Source organism: Rosa rugosa, chromosome 2 (genome assembly GCF_958449725.1).
Source record: "Rosa rugosa chromosome 2, drRosRugo1.1, whole genome shotgun sequence".
Taxonomy (NCBI): Eukaryota; Viridiplantae; Streptophyta; class Magnoliopsida; order Rosales; family Rosaceae; genus Rosa; species Rosa rugosa.
The window spans coordinates 56928414-56951778 of NC_084821.1; the positions used below are offsets into that span (position 1 = coordinate 56928414).

General features: G+C 37.3%; 4 protein-coding genes and 1 pseudogene across 6 annotated transcripts; 3 read left to right on the top strand and 2 right to left on the bottom strand.

The window, feature by feature from the left end:
* The first annotated feature begins 195 nt into the window (after positions 1–195).
* Positions 196–807, top strand: LOC133731897 (uncharacterized; annotated as a pseudogene).
* A 1653-nt stretch (positions 808–2460) lies between these two features.
* LOC133728679 (mitogen-activated protein kinase kinase kinase 3-like) lies at positions 2461–7441 on the top strand. Of its 2 annotated transcripts, none has more exons than XM_062156109.1 (15): positions 2461–2813; positions 3356–3421; positions 3511–3621; positions 3763–3843; positions 3955–4020; positions 4111–4193; positions 4704–4785; positions 4871–4973; positions 5159–5198; positions 5399–5483; positions 5638–5940; positions 6045–6255; positions 6361–6588; positions 6686–6824; positions 6931–7441. In XM_062156109.1, exons 1-9 carry the CDS (start codon positions 2682–2684, stop codon positions 5170–5172), a joined length of 738 nt encoding a protein of 245 aa, XP_062012093.1. In that variant the 5' UTR covers positions 2461–2681; the 3' UTR covers positions 5173–5198; positions 5399–5483; positions 5638–5940; positions 6045–6255; positions 6361–6588; positions 6686–6824; positions 6931–7441. The 2 variants fall into 2 exon arrangements, with proteins under 2 accessions (XP_062012093.1, XP_062012092.1); XM_062156108.1 differs by having other exon boundaries at positions 5399–5449.
* LOC133731111 (cysteine-rich receptor-like protein kinase 15) lies at positions 5629–7281 on the top strand. Its single transcript, XM_062158566.1, has 5 exons — positions 5629–5940; positions 6045–6217; positions 6361–6588; positions 6686–6824; positions 6931–7281. The coding sequence occupies exons 1-5, from the start codon at positions 5629–5631 to the stop codon at positions 7279–7281; spliced, it is 1203 nt and encodes a 400-aa protein (XP_062014550.1).
* A 228-nt stretch (positions 7442–7669) lies between the features above and the next one.
* LOC133731112 (uncharacterized protein At4g26485-like) lies at positions 7670–8993 on the bottom strand. Its single transcript, XM_062158567.1, has 3 exons — positions 8396–8993; positions 8076–8286; positions 7670–7952 (listed from the first exon to the last, which is right to left on the bottom strand). Exons 1-3 carry the CDS (start codon positions 8991–8993, stop codon positions 7670–7672), a joined length of 1092 nt encoding a protein of 363 aa, XP_062014551.1.
* A 962-nt stretch (positions 8994–9955) lies between these two features.
* On the bottom strand, positions 9956–14666 carry LOC133728678 (guanine nucleotide exchange factor SPIKE 1-like). 2 transcript variants are annotated; one of them, XM_062156106.1, is made up of 4 exons: positions 14352–14666; positions 13747–13932; positions 10509–11483; positions 9956–10407 (listed from the first exon to the last, which is right to left on the bottom strand). In XM_062156106.1, the coding sequence occupies exons 1-4, from the start codon at positions 14520–14522 to the stop codon at positions 10258–10260; spliced, it is 1482 nt and encodes a 493-aa protein (XP_062012090.1). In that variant the 5' UTR covers positions 14523–14666; the 3' UTR covers positions 9956–10257. The 2 variants fall into 2 exon arrangements, with proteins under 2 accessions (XP_062012090.1, XP_062012091.1); XM_062156107.1 differs by lacking the exons at positions 13747–13932; positions 14352–14666 and adding an exon at positions 12693–13733.
* Positions 14667–23365: the final 8699 nt, after the last annotated feature.

Sequence of the window (23365 nt, forward strand, 5' to 3'; positions counted from 1 at the left end):
TTGATCTTTACTTTGAGTATTCAGTAATTTGTGTTAGTAACTGAAAGGTCTCCGTCTTTTCTCTTTCCACGTATCAACTTCACTGGGTATTACAACCAAGTTTTCCACGTGTCCTGAAGAAATTACGAAACTATCAAATTCATCTTACGAAAGTGTCACTTCGATCTTGGTTATTGACTTATTGTCAGGGTATATATGAGTGATCTTTTGTCCCCAATATTGTTCATTTTTTTTTGTACTGGAGGATGAATCATAATCATTTTGGTGTTTTGTTATGGAGCGCCTTAAGCCCAATTTTAACCGTACGTGACTAAAATGGCATGCACGATGCACCCTCAACTTGTTGCTATAACTAAGTTGATGGAGTACGTTGTTAGACATCCCATTGCATAATTACTTTACACAGCGTCTCTGCTTGAATTACTTCTTTTGTTTCCGCTGTGTTCTGATACAGTTTAAAAGGTAATTCAAATTCGACAAAACATTGAGGTTGTGGGTGGTACTCCACACATTATCCATCTGAGCACCTGCACCTATTCATGTGTACGTGTTGCGATAATATTGAAGCGATACCGCAGTAAGATAATCGGGGAGTAGAGATGAACTTCAACACTCTACTACAGTTTATGAATGAAATGACTCAATGAGTGGCATATAAATCTTGATGCAGTTGTGTGGGATGCAGAAGCTCTGTGCATATTTACTGGTGAGAACAGTGATGCTTGCATTCCCTCTGGAACTCCACCCTCACTGACTGTTGATGATGGCTTGTTGTACCCTCAACAAGAACTAGATGAAGTATTGTAAATGTCTTTATTAGCAGTTAATTAACCTAATGAAGGAGGTCATCAGAAGTCTCTCTCTTCTTCTTGTTCTTAATGGCAGGCACCACCGAGCCTGGAAATGCCTCCAAAAGTGTGCACCAGAACCTGCAAACTAGTGGACTGTGTCCCACATCGAAGAATAGGGAAACCTCTTTCCTTATTGAGAGGATATAAGTCAATTCAACAACCTTCATTAAGGGTAATAACTTCTTATCTCTCACTGTTACGCTATCAAATTATATATATAATTTGACTTAAGCATCAGAGGTATAGACCGACTAGTTTGGTTTGTCCCTCAGACGGTGTGTATTTCCTTTGACAGGTCTCAGAGTCATCCTTATAAATAGTTACAGGTATCGCATTCTGTCAGGATACACCGGAAAAACCAACCGAGACAACTATAATCTCAAAGCCGAACTTACCGTAATTCAGAGTCTAATCAGGGCTAGCTACTGATTTGCTAGTTTCGACACCGAATTCCCCAGAATAGTGGTTTGGGTTGGTTTCGCTAACATTCCACTTTTGTTATTGAAGACCAAAACACCAGATTTCATAGAATTTATGGTCAACAAGGTGTTATGTCTCTTGAACTATAACCGCATCTCAATAACCATTGCGTTCTTAATAAGTAAATAGACTTAATTAGGTTTGTTCTTAGAACATATACAGAGTATTGCTTTTAAAAATAAAGGAGCAATTATTGACAAGAAGTGTTTGATGTACATCAAAAATTAAGAATGTCTTCATTTTCTACTGATTATTGACCTTCAATAAAACTTTTCAATAAAACTTTTATTGATGGGCAATAACATCTTTTATTGAGGGACAATAAAACTTTTATTAGTTTTTACTGGGGGCAATAAAAGTCTCCCCGACCTCTCCAATGACCTATTAGATTTTGCGATGACTCTTTAGAGACATTCGGTGAAGTCCGGCGACCAGAATCCGATGACTTCTTGTGAGGTTTTAGGCCAAATTCGGAGACCTCTGAGGAAGTCTCTTATAACTTCTCTCTCTCTATGTGAGGTGTGAGGGCAAAATAGTCCAAAAAGAAAAAGAAAACTTAATTGAATATTAGAGAAAACTTATAATGCAAATATTATAAGAGTTACTAGACTCCAAACACACCCTATGGGTGTGGATAATTACGTGAGAAGTTATTCCACATAATGTGGAGAAAACTGCTGCACATATTTTGTTTTTTATTTTTGATTTTTTTGTTGTTAAATTTCTTTTGTTTTTCTTTTATTTGTGAATTGACTATTTTGTCTTTCTCAAATATTTCTGTTCAAATGTTTTTTAATATTTGAGGGATATTTTGGTAAAAATTTTCTGTTTTGGCTGACAAACTCTCTTATCTTAATAATAGTATAGATTATGGATAAGTGAGAAGAAAAAAAAAGTGAGTGTTGGAAGAGGAATTTTCTTCCCTAGAATTAGGGTAAAAGGAAATTTCCCTTTTTTAAAATTTACTACATATTTCAGAGGCCATGAAGCGCGTCGTCCTTGAAAGAAGGAACTACAAAAGCAGCATCCATGAAAATATGCATGAGCCACAGAACATGGCACTTCAGTAAACTTAGCATTTTTCTAATTGTTTCCGTTAGAAAACAGCAGAGTAAGCAGAAAGGCGAAGCTGCAATGTAATTTCCACGTTCATGGATTGCATTTTCTTCTAGAGTCTAGACCAAGTCAAAGTGAAAGCAAGTATAAAAGTCCTCGAATGGCGCTTCTGGTTTACTGGACCCCAGCCGAACATGGGATGGTTCAAGTTTTCATCAGTATAAGAATAAATGTTCAAGATGAAATGAATCATTGCATTCGAAAAATCCAGTCTGGCCAAAACCTTGACTACCAATGTCTTCAATCCCCAGAGACGAAGCAACCTCGATTCAATGGCAGAAGGGCGATTTGATCGGTTCCGGGGCCTTTGGCCGTGTTTACATGGGCATGAACACTGAATCCGGAGAGCTTATTGCTGTGAAAGAGGTTCAATGTTTTTTATTGGCTTTGTCCTGTTTTGGCTGTTAACCTGGGTCTTGTTAAGTTTTGGTTGGCTTGTGTTTATTTTTTTGCATTGGTACTTTTGTATGGATTTGACTTGGGTTTTGGTATTGGAGGGGTTTTCCCAATTGAATCCGGAGAGCTTATTTGCTATTAGTGAGGTCCAATTTTAATATTGCCTTTGTGGCTTTGTGCTGTCCTGGGTGTTAAGGTTTTGGTTGGTTTGGTTTTGTTCTTTGACTAGCTAGTTAATCCGTGTTTTGGTAGTTTTAGTTTAGTGTTCTTTTTGGTTCTTTCTTCCTTGTTTAATTGATTTTGGTTGTGTTCTTTCTTTTATTACTAGTCACTTCAAATTGATTTGGCTTAGGTGTTGGTGTTGGAGGTTTTTCCTAAATAAATTTCAGTCATGAAAGGTTTGGTTCTGCAGTTTGTCATATCACTTCTTTGGCAAATATGGTAAATTGCTAATTGATGTATAATTTGTGAGCTGTTTTTGACTTTCTAATTAGTGGTTTTAATGCTAGTAGGCTCATACCAAGGTGCTTCAAGATGAAGTGAGGCTTTTAGAAAACCTGTCGCATCCGAAAATTATTGTGAGTGGGAATTTCTTTCATCTGTTTTAACTAGTGATGTCTTGAAGTGTTCCACATTTCTGACCCTGTAATTGGTTTTGGTTTCTTAGAGATGTTTAGGAACCGAGAGGGAGGATGAAACCTTAACTATGCTGTTGGAATATGTACCTGGAGGATCCATACAAGCACTATTGGAGAAATTTGGATCTTTCTCTGTACCTGTAAGCTTTTTGTTGGCTAATTTTTTGTATCTGTAGGTGTGTTCTGAATGCAGAAGTTGTTGAAAAAGCAGACATGATCTGGTAGTCCCTTGTTCTCTGTGTTGGTTATGTTCTTCATTTCTGATCTAAATTGTTGAGCAGGTAATAAAAAGATTCACCAAGCAGTTGTTGCTGGCACTAGAATATTTACACAAAAAAGGAATCATACATGGGGACATTAAGGTACTCTGCCTTACCTGCTAGTGATATAATGCATGTATAGTGTTTGACACCCTTGTCCTAAACTTTTCATTGTGTAATCATGTATACTATGTATTGCTTATAAATTTCCAGGGAGCAAATATCCTTGTTGATAATAAAGGGCGCATTAAACTAGCAGATTTTGGTGCATCCAAACAGGTGGATATGAGTTGGTTCATACATTGCCTTACATTTTGTTTGTATATGTGTAGTGTTCATTATGCCATCTAATTGTGAGGTGCATTTCAGGCAGCCGTTTCAGGTGCAAAGCCTACAAGGGGTACACCATACTGGATGGCTCCTGAAGTCATTCGTGGGACTGGTCATGACTTGTAGGCACTATTATTACCCTTTTACCATTGGCTATGCTACAGGCATGTTATTTGATGATACATGAGATGTAGTTTTATTTTGTTAATTAGACTTTGGGTAACATAGAGAGAGTTTCTTGATAGAATGAGAAATGTAACAATATGTAAAGAGGAATTGGAGTAGAGGTATCCTCTGAGAACAGTGAATTTGAAAAATAAAAAGTGATAATATAAGTTTGCCAAAAGCAAAGCAAGTTCTCTGAACTCTTGTTTGGAGGTATAATCTTGCTAAGGACTGCTCTGTAGGAATATATTTTGAACCATGAATTCCAGCTTGTCCTAATTAAATAAGGAAAAGAAAAACACAGACACACTCATACAAACTACAAAAGGTTCTTTGTATGTAATTATTTAAGGATCCATTTAAAATATTTGTTTATATATATATATGTATATATATATATATATTACAATTTATTTATGGGATAAATAGTAAGATATATTGATATATGAGAACATGTGATTTGCTAGCTCTGCAGATATATGGAGCGTTGGATGCACTGTGATTGAGATGGCCACTGGAAATCCTCCTTGGAACCAACAGTTTGAAACGGTAATCACTCTACGTACTGATATCTTCAAATTAATGTAAGAAAGGTCTCTGTCAAAATTCTTGCACTAATGGCATGTTCCTTTAGGTTGCTACTTTCTTTTATTGTGTAGGACAAGCAAGTCTCATCCACCAATCCCTGATCATCTTTCTCCTGCAGCAAAAGATTTTCTGCACGAATGTCTGCAAAAGTATGCTAATGCTAATGTTCTTGCCCGATCTTGTAATTTTTTTAGTTTGAATACATCTCCTAGATATATGCTGTGTTGAACATTTCTTATTTAGGGTATATGATGATATAGAGTAATGATTTTCAAGTTCCAACTAGTCAACTACTTGTTTATTTGGATTTATATTTACTGTTGTCTACTGGTAGGGAACCAACTGTAAGGCCATCCGCATCTGAGTTGCTTAAGGTAAATAGTTATTGAAATAGTTTTAAGTTTTGTTTTTTATGAAATGGGAAATCTTGTGCTGTGCAATAATGCAATATATCATTAAATCTATTTCTATTTGGAATTTGTGTGTGTGGCGTTGTCTGCTAGTAGTGTCTAATTCCAAATATCTTCTTTTCAACTTCTGATATTCATACATCTTCTCTATCAATTGCATGCAGCATCCTTTTTTAACTGGGAAAGAAGTGGAATCTCAGAATTCTGCCGTCATGGTTGGTGTTGAATGTGGTCATACAATTTGTTATGGTTATTTTTTCACTATTTTATTGCTTTCTTTTCATAAATATATATTGTGTGTGTTTATATATGGACATTCAGTGGCATTTAATTTGCTGTATTGAAATTGGAACTGCATTCCTGTCAACGGTGTGATGAAGTTATAAATCCCATCATGGAACAGGAAGTAGAAGTGGCATCCTCATTTTGCCAAACAAAATCTGACGAAATTGATAGCATGTGGGACGATGATGCAAACTCCAATTTTGTATCCAATCCAGCAAGTGGCGGAACTAGAAAATTGATTGTGCAGGGAGCCATTAAACAAGTGTTTTCAAAAATTTTTAAATTCTTTAAGAGGTCGAGAAGAACTACAAGAAACGGACTGGCGAAGGGTGAGTTCAGCATTGCATCTATCAAGGTCGCCACACACAACTTTTCTGAGGAAAATATGATCGGACAAGGGGGATTTGGACCTGTTTATAAGGTAATTAAGGTTTAGATAATGGAACCTTTATTAATCAAATAAATAAAATTTTGCAAGTTGTTTTTCCTTTTGAGACATTTCTATACTTTGGTTTATCCATTCAGGGAAAATTGGTGACCGGACAAGAAGTAGCTGTGAAAAGCCTTTCATCATCTTCACTTCAAGGAGATAAGGAGTTTAAGAATGAACTGAGACTCATGCAGAAACTCCAACATAGAAACATTATTCAGATATTAGGATTTTGCATTCATGGTGGCGGAAGATTTATAATATACGAGTACATGGCAAACACAAGTTTAAACAACCATTTATTTGGTGGGGGACTTTAATCTTTAGTAACTTGACTTTAACTATATTTTCAAGAAATGATATCTCTGTGGATCTGATGTTTTTAACTACATATCTCTGTGGTTCATCCAGTGACTTGCTACTAGATTGGAATAAGCGTTTCAACATAATTGAAGGAATTGCTCAAGGATTGGTCTACTTGCACAAATACTCCAGATTGAGAGTAATTCATAGAGATATAAAAGCCAGTAATGTTCTACTGGATGCACAAATGAATCCCAAAATTGCTGATTTTGGTTTAGCAAAAATTTTTGCAGATGATGAAGAGACAGTAAAAATTACGGGAATTTGTGGGACAATGTAAGTAAACAATTTACCATTAATCCGTCTGTGGTCAATTTTGGTTGCTAATACATGTATATATGCGCTAAATGCTTTCCCTTTTCCTTTGGTGCAGCGGTTACATGCCTCCCGAGTACCTCATAACAGGCATCCTTTCCATGAAAACCGATGTCTACAGTTATGGAGTGTTAATGCTTGAAATCATAAGTGGTAACAAAAATTTCAATGCTGACGGCAATTATTTGGTAAAAGATGTATGTGATTTACTACAATTGTTCATCATTACATATATCTTGTTTAAGCTGTAAGATTCAATCATCTGTTATTCTAAATGAACTGATAGTTTTGTTTATTCATCAGGCACGGCAGTTATGGCAAAAAGGTGCAGGGCTACAACTAGTGGATCCAAAACTGGAAGTTTCTCGTATTAACAAACATCAACTGTTAAGATGCATCCATGTTGGTCTCCTGTGCACGGAAGAAAATGAAGATGACCGGCCCAGCATGTCAGATGCGATATCTATGTTGAAAAATGAAGTGCCTTTGCCTGAACCAACAATGCTAGCATTTTCTAGATACAGTAATCTGACTACTGCTAGTATAGATAGAAACGGAACGGAAACTATGTCCATAAATGGTTCATCAATACTTGGCCAAAATATTAGCTTACCAATAAACAGTATGACGAATTCCGACTTTAGTGGATGTTAAGCCTGCATTGGTATATGGGATCCTGTTTTTGTCAAGAATCCAAGCTAGATAACCAAGGAGATCCATTAGCTCTTGTATTAAAAGATATGAAATTATGGTTGTAATGTCCAAAATATGTGATTCTTAATGTAGGAGATCGACCTTGCTATGTCTATTGTTATATATGCGTACTGCTTGTGCTGCGATGCTATCCCAATAGCGGGAGTCCCATTTTCTATCAAAATTCCTTCTCACCAATTTTGAAGAAACACAGTAAATAAAATAAAACTCATTATTTTGTGGCAGAGATGCATGAAAACTGAAAAGATAAAAGAGCCTGGCTTTCATTAACATGGCAATAGACCGGCTCATACATTTCTGTTACCATCGAACTGGAAGTACTGGTAGCTTAACAGTACAAGTAGTTCTTGGCAAATCTGAAGGTGCTAGACATTCCCACCGGAAAAGTTTGATCACAGATCCCAGCTCCTCTCTTATTTTCATAGCCTGGATTATCAAATAATGAGAACCTTTCTTCAGCAACCAAATACAACCCAACATCTTCTGCTATTTTCACTAATTTCCACTCACTAAAAGGATATGTTGTCTTGTGAGTCACATGAATCTCTCCATCTGTAGTCAGCATTTCACGTGCACTAATGAAGAACCTCCTGACCAAATTCTTATGGAACCTGAAAAATGCACCATACACGCAGTTGACATATATTAGAAACAAGAGTATATCCAACCCAAAAACAATTGGAAATGAACAAGTGAAGAGGCTCTAGAGAACATGTGTTGTATAATAAATCTACCAAATTTGAGTTGCGTTACGCTCAGAAGAAGAGGAACCATCCATGTATCCCGCGTGTGGAAAATTATAGATTATGCGATCAAACCTCATGAAGAAGAGGTTAGGATGATAACGCATGACACGGGCATCGACTTCATGAAATATCTTGCATTCCCTGCCTTCTAATTCCAGCAAGTTGGTCATAGCTTTTGAGTAGTTCATCATTAAGGACCCTACAAGTTGGAAATATACAAAGGATGTCAGTCAGGGATTGAAACATCTAATTTAGGGAGAACAATCAAATTTGCAGCTCTATTCTTTCATTTTGATGCAAGTACGTACCTTTGGAGTCGAGAGAAGTAGCAACCATGTTGTCAGCAGAGCCGAAAGCTCTGGCTAAGCAAAGAGCAAACGAGAAGTCCCCCTCTCCCACTAACAGTATCTTCTGGGACCTGCTATAGTGATTAATCCTTCCTCCCTCTAACTGTTTAAATAGTCTCTCAAACCTCTTAACGAGTCTCTCAAACCGTTTAACCAGTCTTTCAAACTGCTTAGCGAGTCTCTCAAACTGTTTAAACACTCTATCAAACTGCGTAGCCAGTCTCTCAAACTGTTTAACCAGTCTTCCAAACTGCTTAGCCAGTCTCTCAAACTGTTTAAACAGTCTTCCAAACTGCTTAGCCAGTCTCTCAAACTGTTTAAACAGTCTCCCAAACTGCTTAGGGAGTCTCTCAAACTGTTTAACCACTCTCTCAAACTGCTTAGCTAGTCTCTCTAAGATAGACAAATCCATTTTCTGCTTGTTAATTAGTGCACGTAACTGTTTACTCGCTCTTCGTAACGGATTAACAAAACTCTCTGACTCCTTAGTCAGTCTCTCTAACTCCTTAATCAGTCTCTCTAAATTCTTCATCACTCTCTCTAAGCTAGAGAAATCCATTCTGGAAACTTTGATCTGTTCTTTTTGGGGCAGTTGCATCAACTTATATGTTATCGTGCCTCATTAAATTACCACCAATTTTCAAATTAAGAACACGAAGATCATGGCAAAATTAATTTACATGGATGTTTGTAGTTCAAAAGGACTCCTAGTTTTCTTTCCCAGTCTGTTTAACTTCCATGTAATGATTACTTAAATATTAAATTAATTTTGCCCTTGTAGTTTTCTAATGCACCCTTTTGGTTTCTCGATCCTTGTTGATGTTTATCTTATCGTTTCATACATAAATATTTTCCATGATCAGTTTGCCGGAAAAGACGAGATGTATGGACATCTCGTCGCGGTAGAATCACGTACACATTGCTAAGGTGAATGATGTTTACAGATCTTTATATATTCTTCTCCAACAGCAATGTTCGGCCCCGTTCACCAACCTCTTGGCTCTAGCCTTTTTTTTTGGGTCCGAACTTCTGTTAATGGTGTATTACTGCATTTGATATGAAAGTAATTAATTTTGCAGAGTTTTGAAGAGATGCCGAGTGATGCAGTGCAAAGCATAATTACTGTATACAACTCCAAAATGTGGAGAACTCGCTCAAACCAAAAAGTTAATAGAGTGAGCACTCAAATATTGAATGGTTTAATTAATAGAGTGAGCGCTCATGGTCACGGCCAATCCCTCACCACAATCACTTTCCTTCTCGGTACCAATCACGATCCTCTTTCCTTCTCCAAAAACATTTTACCCTTTGCCGTCTGCCTATGAGCGCACCAGTCTCAAGCAAACACTGGTGCCACCAAATCAGAACCGCACCTCCACGACAATGGAGTTGGATGTGAGGTGTAGAGAGAAGAGAACGGGGTAAAAGTAGGAATATATAGAAGAAGAAAAGTTATATTATGGGATGTAGGAGTCCAAGGGCAAGGAAGAGAGATAGCAGAAACAACAGATCCGAGTCCTGTATCCAGAAAAATGAAATACAAAATAAACAGCTCAATAACATTCATAAAGCGTATAGAAAACAATATTCATGCTGCTGATACATGGGTCACAACCATGGAATATGTTGCACACTAGATGGGAAAAATCGACACACTTGCAACAACAGCACTGAGGCCAAAAAATGAAGCAATGATACTGTAATTATGATACAATAATGTCACAGCTCGGACAGGATGGCAGGGATATAATGAGATAACTCAGCAGTTAGAGATTGAAATCCATTCACAAGCTGTGTGTGGAATTCTTGGTCTTCCTCACCAATCAATCTGAAGTGTACATGGATGGCACGCTTGCATACAGCCATAAATCAAGGAGAGCCGCAATGAGTTGCTGCAATTCTTGTGACCGCAACCGTGTGGCAGGCTCACCAGAAAGGAATGCAGTGCACACACTTAGAACACCACTGTTGACCTGCATATATAAAGTAGAGAATTTGTAAAGCTACACTGTAGTAGTGTATATTAGATCCGGGGTCAGCAAACTAAGTAGAAAATGACGGGTCAGAACTCAACCTGAACTGCAATACTTCCTTGAAGAATTCTCTGCCGGCTCTGGAGACGCGGGAGTTGATCCCCCTCAGAACTGCGAGGCTCTTCAAGTTCATTACGTAGAGCAGCCGTCCAAGTTTCAATCATTCCAATGGCATTTTCTACAGGGGAGAACTCAAGCGATTCGGATATAGTAACTACAAGCCTGTTAACAAGAGCTGGGAATGAACCTTCAGTCTGAAGAACAGTCCGCCTCTTCCACTGGTCTTCCAATCCACCTTGAGTTTTTCCATTTTTCGTAAAAGGTGTATCAAACAAAAAGCGGTCAAAGACTCGCACACGAACACTTCCTGTCGAAAGAGAAAAGATTCTCTTCCTTCTGCTTTCCAAATCTTCATCTTCCATGACAGTATCAACAGCAGTTATCTGAAAATAGCATACTCCAGACTGCAACTCATCTGCCTTTACCTGCCTAGAATCCGGAATGATGTGTAAGGCGTGATTTCCATCCATACTAGACTCGTAGCTATGGCTAAGTTTCTCCATTATGTCACCTGGTCTTACATCACGTGGCTCCCTGTATACATATTCCCTTCTGTCTAATTTTCCAAATCTATCACCATAAAACCCTACCCTATAGTATGTTGCATCAGTGAATGGAATTGGGCTTGATTCCTGCTCAAGGATTGATTCATATATATTAGTAAGCATTGTGTGACATTTGCTCAGCTGTCCATATGCCCGCCTGCTTTTATAAACTGGAATAACAAGTTTCAGAATGCTTGCACAGAAATGAAAAAGTTCAGCTTGAGAAAAGAGCTTATTTGCGAGTTGTAGGTACTTCACGGCAGAGTCAACAGTAAGTTTTGATGCACCATATCCCTCTACCTCAGCTGCAGCAGCCTCAGAGCTGATCTCACTACTGACCATTGGACAAATTTTACGTAGAGCAGTTATGAGATCTTTGCTCCAAACACCATCATTTCTGGCCACCAAAGCCTACAGAATTAAAGTAGACTGTAAGCTAAAAACTAAACCAATGAACAGTATGACTTTTCTTTCTAATCTTTTTTTTTTTTTTTTTTTTGGTCAAAGATATTCATTGAAAAGAGGGCAAACAGCCCAGCCATACAACAACAGAAAGCCAAAAGGCTAAACTGAAGAGAAACAGAGCTCTCATAGTCAAAGCCACAGGAGGCAAGACAAGAGGAACTACGAACAGACGCAACAAACAAAACAAGCCTAAAGAAAAGCAAGACATAAAGGAAAGCAAGAACGCAAATTAAAGGAAGACATCAGAAGCTTCGTCAGACAGCCAACGCAGCAGCGTCCCTCAAGCAGGGAGCGCATGTCTTGGGGCACCTGGAACTCCAAAATTGCAGCTTGTAAGGAGACCCCTACACCAAAGCCCGATCAAAATAACCCTGAAAATGGAAAAACAGAAGAAAAAAGAGGATCTAACCACAGATATATCCTCTTCCCCACAGTACAAATTTGCACCATAACATGAGATTTGCAGCCACAACTTTGAGAACAAATCTAGGCAAACGAAACCCAGATCAGGAGGAGCCAAGAGGCCCCGAAAATAGAACATAGAAGTAGGTGGTGCATGCACCCGAGCCAAGGCTCTACCTATCTTCCGATTGAGACGCGAGAAATCGCGTTTGAGAGAAGCCACTGCAACAACCAAGCCATGGTACCGATTTGAAATGGAATAGAAGAAATCCAGGGAACAAGATCTGGAGATGAGAGATGGTGGGTAAAAGAAAGTGATGGGTGGTGAGGAATGGGTTAGAGCAAATTTTGGGTTAAAGTGCAGAAAGAAAATTGGGGCAAGATGGAAGGAGAAGAGAGGGAGCCCGAAGGAGAAAAAAAGAGAAGAAACAAGAGGCAGAAGCCCCAGATCTGAGACATAGCTCAGGGAAGCACCCATAAAGGGTGAGCAGTGCCACCGACTCTCAAGGAAGAAAAGCTCTGAGCTCTGAGAAAAGCTCAAAACAGAAAAGTATTGCAAATCTTCAGTATACAAAGTATTTTATAATCATCAGTATACAAAGTACTCTATAATCATCTTATGCAAAGTAACAAACCAGATCGAAAGTACAAAGTAATCTTCAGTATACAAAGTACTCTATAATCATCTTATGCAAAGTAACAAACCAGATCGAAAGTACTGAATTGAGAAAAAAATTGGTATTGTACATCAACCTGTACACTGAGGGTGCATTTAATTGTACGTATAACAAACCAGATCGAAAGTACTGAATCGAGGAAAAAATTGGTATTGTACATCAACCTGTACACTGAGGGTGATTTTAATTGTACCTAAACTATTCTCAAACAACAAAATATCCATAATATCTCACTATTATTTTTAAAATAAATGGGGCCATATAATATCTAGCTATCGTTTCAATATAAAAACAAATTACTGTAAAAGAAGGTAAGAAACCAAGCAAAATATGTGCATCGGAAAAATAAAATAAAAATAAAAGTTATTTAGGGGAAAATGCTGATCATGTCTTTGTGCATTGTGAAGTGGCTAATTTCTTATGGAAAAAGTTATTTAGGGAGGCAAGAGTGGACTGGAAAACTCCATTAGAGAGAAGTGACTTGCTAAGAGAAAACCCTATAGCTTTTGGTAAAGGGAAAAAGGCCAGAACCCTTTGGGGTTGTGGAGTGCTAGCTGTAATTTGGGTGGTCTGGATGGAAAGAAATAAAAGACTATTTGAAAACTATGGAGGGGTGGAGAGGGAAGACCTGTGGGAGAGCGTCAAGTTCTGGGCATCCTTATGGGCTTCTATTTCTAAGGAATTCAAGGATTATAATCTTTCTTCCATTATTCTTAACTGGCAAGCAGCTGTAGTATAAGCCCCTAAGCCTTGATTAGTATTATTAGTCGAGATGCTAAGCCTATAGCCCTAGCTGCCCTTTTTAGATCTTTAAAGCGGACTCCTTGTAACTTGTTTTTTGCATTTTCAATAAAAAGCTGTTTCTTTTCAAAAAAAAAAAAAACCACCAAGCAAATATGTCAAAACGGAGAGGGGAGTAAAAGAAAACTGCACAGTTATCTTAGAAGCCATATAATTTGACGTTTGCAAGGTCAGTAATAGGTACATTCAAACAGTTGAAAATTTGGTAATAAGAATGTTCTAATAGTTGAAAACAGCAACGAATTTGAGAACTGAGAAGTGTTCCATGCAGAAGTCCATCAACAAAGAAAAAAAAAACAATAAGGAAATAAAGCAGAGTAACACTTTACCTGCATTACAATACCAGCCACAGCGACAGCACACTGAGCAGATTCTGCCCACGACTGCATATCTTGATGTGCATCACATAAATGAAGTAACCACATTATATGAAGATCTGGGACAGGGGCAAATGCCATAGCAAGCTTATAGAAGCTTTCTGCAGCTGCATATCTATCCATAGTCATCAAAGAGTCCTGCAAAAGATACGGTCATCAGAATCTACATGCAATAGAAATGGTAAACTGTATTCTGAACATAATGATATGTTGTCAGTTTGTGTATCATGAATTTGCTACAAAATACAATAGAAAGGGTAAACTGTATTCTGAACATAATGTATTAGCAATACATACATATGTCGTATGAATGCATGATGATATATCATGATGAGTAGTGGCAAACAAAATTATACTCCAGAAAAATGAAAAATTTGGGGAACAAACTTGAAAACAGAGTTAAGTTTTTCATTTGGAAGGAATTGCTTGGTCAATTTGCCCATCGGGTGTATAAAACCTGAAAAAGATTTAGGCTCACAGAATTCACATGCAAACTCGTTGAAGTAAAATCAATGGAAAATTTAGATGAAACATAATCGTCAAAGTTCGTAGCTTACAGTGGTGCATGTAAGGACCGTTAATTCGAGAATCCCGACCGTAAGCCCGAACCAAGTCAATGTAGTAACTGGAAGGGGTAGAATGGTACAATAGCTTGGCAAATTTGAAGGTGCTACATTCTCCAACAGGAAAAGTTTGATCACATAACCCAGCTCCTCTCTTATTTTCATAACCTGGATAATCCCATTTTGAGAATTTTTCTTCCTGAAGCAAATACAACCCAACCTCTTCTGCTAACTTCACTATTTCCCATCTACTGAAAGGATATGTTGTCTTGTGTGTCACATGAATTTCTCCTATTTCGGTAAGCATTTCACGCCCATTCTTGAAGAATCCCCTCACCAAATCCTGATGGAACCTGAAAATTCATGAATTTTAATCGACAATCCAACTACCTTGTTTCCTTGCTCCGCTAATGTAGTGCATTACAACCCAACAGCCAAGCATCAATTCAATTCTCAAATCTAATATAAACCCCTACCCATTAAACCCTTTCCCCCAACACAAGCTAAAGCATCAATCAACACATAAAATCTATCATAATCGTCATAAAACACTGCATATATGGCTTTTGTTTGAACTTGCCAAATTTGAACATAAACTCTCCCCCTAAAATATACTCAGTCTCAGATCTACACAATCAACGCACAATCTACATGGTCCACTAAAAAACTATCTAATATAAACCCCGAGTCCATAACCATTAAACCCTTTCCCCCAAAAAATAAATTTTCAGCCTCAATCAACACATAAAATGTACCATAACCCCTAACACAACTGCATACATGGGATTTGTTCTAACTATGAACTAACCAAATTTGAAACTGGTTGTGCTCGGATGATGATTGACCGTGCAAGTAACCGGCATGAGGAAAATTGTAGATTATTCGATCAAACCGAATACAACTCAGAAAAGGGTGTTGGCTCATTCTGTGCACATCCACTTCATGAAGTACTCTGCATCCCCTGTTCTCCAATTCCATCACATTGCTCATAGCCTTTGAATACTTCTCCCTCAATGACTCTACAATTACCATACAAAAGAATCTCAATCAGAAACCCTCTAGTTTAACCAAAAAGATCGAATCTTTAGTCCCATCTCGCAATAAATGAAAAGGTTTTCAACCAGAAATCCTCTAGATTGAACAAAAAGACCAAATCTTTAGTCCCATATATCAATTATCTCATTTGGGTCATCACCAAAACAAAAATTTAAGAAGCAAATGAGTATATAATGCATGAAAATTGGTTTCTTGAACTAAAAATCAAAACTGGGTCGATCCAGAAACAAGATTTCTTTACCTCTGGTGTCGAGAGAAGTGGCGACCATCTCGGTGGAAGAGACGAAAGCTCTGGCTAAGGAAACGGCAAAGGAGAAGTCTCCTTCTCCAACCAAGAGTATTCTCTGATAGTTGGTGTAGTGCTTGATACGCTTCTCAAACCCAAAGACTTCCATGAGAAGGCAAGAGAGAAACTCATCAGAATTCAAGTCCTAACTTTTCTTTTCGGGACCAGAGACTGATCCAACGCTTTACGCTACTGGTCTCTACTCTCTAGTCTCTACTATAGTGCACTGCTTTGCCATATACTCATGTCCATGTAGTGTCACCGTTTCATTTAAAAAAGTAAGCGCACTGACACACGGGTGTCATGTCAAATTACACTAAGAAACTGTGAAGGAGGTCGTGTGCATAAATGACGGTTGGGAACTTGGGATGCTGATGACATTTCAGTATGGAATGGGGTAAATTAGTGTTTATACATTGGGGTGTTTTGGATATTTTAGTTTAATTTACCCATAGTAATTTTAGAGTACATTTAAAAAACAGAAAAAAATTTGAAATGAAGAAATACCAATACCTGCGAGAAATAAATAAATATTTAAATAATTTTTATACTACATCTACAAGTAAGATTACCAACGAACAACATGTGTTAGCTATTTATATTTGTTGTAGTCATTTTTTCTTTTAGTTTTGAGGTGTGGAATGTTGTATATGATATATTTGCTTTCATAATCATCATTCATATACACAAGCATTATTTATATTTTTGCTTTTAAAAGTATGATAGAATATCATGGATCTCTCTAAAACCCCTGTTTGGTTTACTGGAATCATAAAGAGGGAAAATGAATTGACCTCCTTTCCTTAACTACCTTGGAATGGAAAGGGATTTAATATTTCCATTTCAACGTTTGGATGAAACTGGAATTGCAATCATGATTGGGAAAAACATATTTCAGATTTTCCAATAATATCCAGGGCAATAATACAGTTATTACTAATAATACTTGTCCTTGGATATGAAAGATCATAAAATGTCAAAAGTATTGAAAGTAATGTTTATAGCCATCACAAGTAAATCAAACAAACTGCACTTGACAAGGAGACACGTTGCAATTGCACTTACTCATGATTCATTTGGATTATGGACTCATAATATAGAAATTGTATAATGGTGTATTTGCAGAGTCCTGCGTCCTTCGTTCATACAAATTTCCAGTTCATGAGCTTGTTGCTTTAATCGTATCTCACCACAGTAATTGTACAAGAGGAGTAAAAGTTAGAGAAATTAAAACACCACTAATGGTTGGTTATATGTAGATCAGGGTAAAATCAAGACTGAATTTTGCAAAGGCTTCTGTCATGATCTATGCATGGAAGAATAGAGTAGAATTACACCGATCAATAAGGAGCAGACAAAAAAAAATGGCTAGGGGGAAAGCAAATATATATATATCAAGGATGATCCATTTGTTACTGCAGTGACTTCCATCAATCTTATTTCGTCTACCTTGATGACGATACAACAATATTAAAGGAGATAGACTCGAGATTAAGTTTTAAAATTGATCTACAATTAATGAGGGGTATATAACGTCATTTGGCTATTCCCAGTATGGTTGGAATTGAAATACCACCTCTTAGACATTAATCTAATTCCACCCTAAAGACGGAATTGATCGATTCCATATCAGCTCGCTCTTTCGTTTCCTTTCCGTACCTAAAATTAAGGCCAAAGCATTGGAAAAGGAAATGGTTTCCTTTTCTAGTCACCAATTCCAACAAAACAAACGGGGCCAGGGGTGTAGGAATGATTTCATAGTTACTAGCTTACTAAACAAGTTAATAAAAATCGATAGTCCTTCACGATACTAGTTTGACATGCCAATTTATAAACATTAATATTAGGAATGACTCATTTTCACTACCCATGCCAGTTTTTGCAATTGGGCTTCATTCTACTTCGTTTCTCTCCTACTTAAGAATCACTACATTCCACATAGCATGAATCACTATATTGTGTGTGTGTGTGGATAACGGTCATTCACTAATGGATGTCTTTCTCCTTCAATTTAAGGGACCACACATGCAACACACTATGCATAGAACTTTGACAATATAGACTCTAATTTGAGGGATTTTATGTGAAACACACTATGCAATAGATACTTGACGATGCAAAATGTGTCTTATTTAAGTATATAGTTGTAAATCATAATATTCAAATCGAACATCATTAAGCTATTCACAAATCATATAGTCACCCTAACCCTACTCCCTATACCCTAAACCCTAAACCCTAATTCCATTTTATTTTAAAACGCATTTTTATTTTGATAAACGGCAAGCTGAATCAACCATCTTAGAAGCTCTCATTTATATGTGAGTAAGATTAGATTCATCTTTCTTCCTCCCTGTATATCATTCTTGTATCGCTTGATTAACCAAGGTCTTTTTTTTTTGTGCTAAATCTAAATGTGAGATGTCGTAGTTTATATAATCTGGTTTAATTTCAATTAAACGCACTCTATTTGAATGCCCAATTCGATTTGAACTCACCCTATACATTGATTTTCTTCCGAGTCCAGGTCAAGGGGTTGTCGATACCAGGTCAATTCCAGCTTCTCTCTCGCTGCACTACCAATTGCTCTCTTATTCTGGGTTCGAATTGGGTCTGTGCTACCATATTTTAGTTCCACGTTTCAAGTTCGGGTCTCAACTTAATTCCACGAGGTCAGATCGCATTCTCACTCTCTTATTTGGTGCCTGCATTTTGGGATTTCTGATTTTGGTGTGGTTTGGGTGATTTGGTACTTTGGTGGATTAATTCTCAGTGACTAATGATAATTGGGTTATGGTATCCTTCTTGATCTTCTTCTTCTTCTTCACTAGTAGCTAGTATTAAAATGAAAATATAATATAAAGATTACTCCTTGACTAGTAGCAATTTTAAAAAACACTGGCGACCCTTAAGTATAATCTAAAGACTACTCCTTGATTTTCAGCATTACTTTCTGGAGTTTGTTTAAAAGAATATTGGTCAAAGAATAGCAGATCTCTGTTTCATCGCGTATCACATAGGTATTGCATTCTAATATAATAAGTTCAGTTTGTCTCAGTTACTCAATGGAATCGCATCATTTAGACTGATAAACTTCTCTACTTTGGCTTTCTGTTTTTTCTGATGATTATATTGGACTTTTGTAGTCGTAGTGGTTGATTTTGGAGTATAGTTTTATCAGTAGTTGTGTTCTAATGTTTGTGATAATTGTTTTTAGGCAATTTTGGTGAAATTGATGCAGTAATGTACTAATGTAGCAAATAGAATTTTGGAGTTATTGGAGACCAAGTGCTGCCATTGTTGATAGTTCCTAGTTTTCATTACATCAACATATTACTGTTGTTTAAGTGTCTTAATTTTCCATCTTAAGAAAAAGCTGCAGTTCTGTCTTATGACGCTTAGAGCAAGTTCACCCGTTGGGTCACCAGGTCACCTACTATTCACTACTTTTTAGTGTTAATTTCACCTTCTGGGTCACGAGCACAGTGTATTTCGTGCCCTGGGTCACGGGCACAGTGTATTTCGTGATCCAGAGAATGAAAATATACACTAAAAAGCAGTGAATAGTAGGTGACCTGGTGACCCAACGGGTGAACTTGCTCTTACAGTAGAGTTCTCTGAAAACTTTGATAGATGATCCATGGTCCTTAGGCCACATGTCACTTTTGGTCCGAATTTCTTATTTATTTATTTTTCCTTGGAATGGGATATGTCGGTACTTCTTCAGCATTATACTTTGTTGCTTTTACATGTCTTGCATTCATTACATTTTACAATGGATTTTGTCCATCTGATTTGTTGCCTGGCTAGTGACTAGTCAGTGATAAGTTGAGCTTCATTTCCGAGCACTATATAAGTTTTGGGTTTTCCAGAGGGCAGGGGAAGTTTGCATTACTACCTCAAATGTCATGAATATTCATTTACAAATTAAATCGCTAAAGGTTATACGACGATGAAAGTAAATTTCATCGCTATAGAATATAGTATTTACGACGATGGAAGTAAATTTCATCGCTGTAGATTATAGTATCTACGACGATGAAAGTAAATTTCATCACTATAGATTATACAACCTACGATGATAAAAGTAAATTTCCTCGTTGTAGACCATATAACTTACATTGATAAATGTAAAGTTCCGTGAGGAAAGACTTCCTCGCCAAAAGATACCTACAACGATGAAAATGTTTTTTTGAAATTTTTATTATTTATAATTTTTAGATTATAATTTATCATTAGTGAGGAAATCATACATTTAGCAAGGAAAAGTATTTTGTCAAGAAATGTATTTAACGACTATTTTTCAACGGTGAAACTTTTTTAACGAGGAAAAAATACGAGTTTAGGTGAGGAAATAAATTGTCGATAAAGAATATTGGCGAGAAAAATTATTTTCATCGCAAAAAAGGTTTCGAGAGGAAATAAGTTTTTCCTCGCGAAAACCACCCTACTGCGAGGAACTGACGACCAAAATATTTTCCTCGCGAAAACACTACGGCGAGGAAATTTCGATTTTCAGTGACAAATTTGTTCCTCGCAAATTAACTTTTTTGTTGTAGTATCGCCTGTCAAGGGTTCCAAGTAGCGGATAATTGTTGGAGTTTTGTATCTAACATAAATACTTAATCATCTCTGACGACCCATTTTGGTGCGTTGTGGGGGCGCAATAGGCACATATACTGCGCAACCAAATATGCGTAAATGTGAAATGTCAGGCTCATATCCAGTTACCAACTGGTACGCAGAAAATGGTTGGCTAGCAGTGGGTCTGAAACGAATAAGTAAAGCTGTGTTCAATATTGCATAACCCCAGACAGATAAAGGCAGGTTGGTGCGTATAACCAATGACCTAGTCACCATTTGTAGCCTTTTGATGGTGGCTTCTGCGAGACCATTTTGTGTATGCACATGGGGTACAGGATGCTCTACATCGATCCCAATAGACATGCTATAATCATCAAATACTTTTTATGTAAACTTTCCAGCGTTATCAAGCCTTATAGACTTGATAGGGTGATCAGGGTGGTGAGCCCTTAAGCGTATAATCTGTGCTAGGAGTTTTGCAAATGCAGCATTTCTTGTGGACAATAAAATGACATGTGACCAACGTGTCGAAGCATCCACTAGAACCATAAAGTACTTGAATGGTCCACATTCTGGATGGATAGGTCCTTTGTAAGAATATAATGTTTTGTTTTGTGTCTTTAGCATAGGAAGGTCTCGATCCTGTTTTTGCTAAAGAGCAGGCTTTGCAAAATGAGTGATGTGCCTTTGAAATAGTCAATGAGGCATAATGGGAGGGAGGTAGTGCTTCTGGTACTTCAGAAGACAATGGCTGCTTTTGAGCAATACTAGGACCGACACCTTGCAGTGTGGCGGATTTTTGTCTCATTTTATTTTTCACTCGAAAGAAGGGATGTCAGTGTGAGTTCTTTAAAATACGGATCATCATGTCACGACCGGGGTGCCCTAGGCGGTCATGCCAAAACCTGTATGAGTCAGTGTCCCACATTTCATTGTTGGTGACAGCATAGGATTCAATGATCCGAATCGTAGTGAGGTACAGTCCACTAGATTGACTCATAAGGTTCTCTAAAATGTGTTTCCTTCCACATTCATTAGAGGTAATATAAAGGTATTCAGTTCCATTCTCACAGTGTGTTTCTACATGATAACTGTTGGCACAAATATCTTTGAAACTTAACGAGGTTCGATTATCTCTTGGTGAGTATTTCTATTTGGGTAAAATGACAATCTTTTCATTCTAATAATTTTTTATTTTTCTAGATGTATTGCTTTACATCTTTATAATGCTATTTCGAACCATGTAAATATGTGTAGTAAATAAAAATCGAATAAATTCAGTGCTTCAGAATAAAATTCCAAATTAATTAATAAGCCAACGATAATCAAATCAAGGTCTTGTTCAGAAATCTAATTCATCAAACCATTCTTTAAGACCAAACAATAGTCTAATTAAAAATGACGCATTATGCCTTCACAACTGTCTTTGGAAAATAAGATAAATAAAGCAGATCAGTTAAAATCTGGAGCAACCATTGACTGAGCAAGTTTCTTGTTGCCATTGAAGTCTGCAATTGTGAGGTTGACGTCTGGGTCATGGCCTTCTTCCATATAGTGAGCCTTTTGTTCTTTAGACTCCCTATACCTCTTGTAAGTGGCTGCAACTTTGTTGCTTGCTTGGCAGTTCTTGTACCAATGCCCAATGACTCCACACCTATAGCATGGTTCACTGCCAACTCTATCCTGTTTGACTGAAGGGTTCTTAGGTGCCCTTTGCACCTTGTTTCCATGACCACTAGGGCCAGCACCACCATCTCTGCGCCATACATTGGGAGGGCCTCCATGGCCCATACCACGACTCCCACGTCCCTTGCCACGTGGTGCATTGTTGCCACGTGGGTAGGGATCAGCACGTCCAACCCCCTTTGCATTGGGGTTCTTTCCACCTTTCACTTTGCAATAATCAGCCTCGGGAATTTTCTTTGTCCCAACAGGCCTGACATTGTTGTTCAAAAGAACCTCATTATGTCTCTCAGCCACTTGCAGTAGGTTGATCAGCTTATTGAAGGTTGTGATTCTTTTGTTGTCATACACTAGCCTATACTGGTTCGCTAGTATAAGTGCTGAAGTAGGAAAAGTGGAAAGAGTCTTCTGGATCATATTATCTTCTGTGAGTTCCTTTCCACAGAAATTAAGACTTGCCTTTAGGCGCAACATGTCCTTGTTGAAGTCATTGACCCTTTTGTAGTCAAGCAAGCGGATTTCATTCCATTGAATGGTCAGTAATGTTCCCAAAACGTCCCTTAAAGGCATCCCACAGTTCTTTGGGTGTCTACAACTGAAGGTACTCCCAGCGTAGGCTAGGATCAATATGTCGCCTCAGAAACATTAAGGCATTTGCTTTCACCTTTTCAAACGGTCCATCGTCTTTGAGGTCAGTGGGAGTTTTGATGGTGGCAGTGTAGTCTCTTGCCACAAAAGCAATTTCTACATCGGAAACCCAACGATGGTACGTACTCAAGTCCTTCTGAGTTCAAGATGTCAAATTCAGGTCGAGTTGGATCAGCCATCTACATAAACAAGAGAGAAGAAATAAATTACGCAGTCAGAAAGACATCCACGTGAATTATTTTCCAAAGAATATGAATTAGATTTCAAGACCAAGATTCGTAATGGTCACATTTTTCGATGCTATGTGAAAATGCTTTATCACGGTAAGTGTGTATGTATAATGCGCATGAATTTTCATTATCATGGCAAAAACGGAATTTATATATAAAACAATTATAATATAAAGGCATGCGTATGACTAATTATATAAGCGTAAATAAATTAATAAATAAACACAAAACATGCTCAAAATTTCATAACTAATATATATAACAAAATATATATGGCATGCTTAAAAATAAAATATAAATAATAGCATAATTAAAACATGCTTAAACATAATTATGTAAAAATCACAAGGCATGCTTGAAAGTTGACATTTTTGTAAACAGTAAACTATATAAATCATGCTTAAAGATAATCATATAAAATATAAATTAAAATAACAAGGCATGCTTAAAAGGATCAATATTATCTAACTAAACATGCTCAAAAGTTCTAATTATAAACAATTAAATATACCGGAGTATGA

What these genes read in the sequence shown, in the direction of transcription:
- LOC133731112 (XM_062158567.1), bottom strand. Translation starts at nt 8,993, where the DNA reads ATGGATTTCTCTAGCTTAGAGAGAGTGATGAAGAATTTAGAGAGACTG. An exon ending in TACTTCTCTCGACTCCAAAG is followed by an intron (nt 8,287 to 8,395) that starts GTACGTACTTGC and finishes TCCAACTTGTAG; the next exon opens with GGTCCTTAATGATGAACTAC. An exon ending in CGTAACGCAACTCAAATTTG is followed by an intron (nt 7,953 to 8,075) that starts GTAGATTTATTA and finishes TGCATTTTTCAG; the next exon opens with GTTCCATAAGAATTTGGTCA.
- LOC133728678 (XM_062156106.1), bottom strand. Translation starts at nt 14,522, where the DNA reads ATGAAAATAAGAGAGGAGCTGGGTTATGTGATCAAACTTTTCCTGTTG. An exon ending in TGGCTGGTATTGTAATGCAG is followed by an intron (nt 11,484 to 13,746) that starts GTAAAGTGTTAC and finishes TTAATTCTGTAG; the next exon opens with GCTTTGGTGGCCAGAAATGA. An exon ending in AAGGAAGTATTGCAGTTCAG is followed by an intron (nt 10,408 to 10,508) that starts GTTGAGTTCTGA and finishes TTATATATGCAG; the next exon opens with GTCAACAGTGGTGTTCTAAG.
- LOC133728679 (XM_062156109.1), top strand. Translation starts at nt 2,682, where the DNA reads ATGTCTTCAATCCCCAGAGACGAAGCAACCTCGATTCAATGGCAGAAG. An exon ending in AGCTTATTGCTGTGAAAGAG is followed by an intron (nt 2,814 to 3,355) that starts GTTCAATGTTTT and finishes TAATGCTAGTAG; the next exon opens with GCTCATACCAAGGTGCTTCA. An exon ending in TCATACATGGGGACATTAAG is followed by an intron (nt 3,844 to 3,954) that starts GTACTCTGCCTT and finishes ATAAATTTCCAG; the next exon opens with GGAGCAAATATCCTTGTTGA.
- LOC133731111 (XM_062158566.1), top strand. Translation starts at nt 5,629, where the DNA reads ATGGAACAGGAAGTAGAAGTGGCATCCTCATTTTGCCAAACAAAATCT. An exon ending in ACGGGAATTTGTGGGACAAT is followed by an intron (nt 6,589 to 6,685) that starts GTAAGTAAACAA and finishes CCTTTGGTGCAG; the next exon opens with CGGTTACATGCCTCCCGAGT. An exon ending in GCAATTATTTGGTAAAAGAT is followed by an intron (nt 6,825 to 6,930) that starts GTATGTGATTTA and finishes TTTATTCATCAG; the next exon opens with GCACGGCAGTTATGGCAAAA.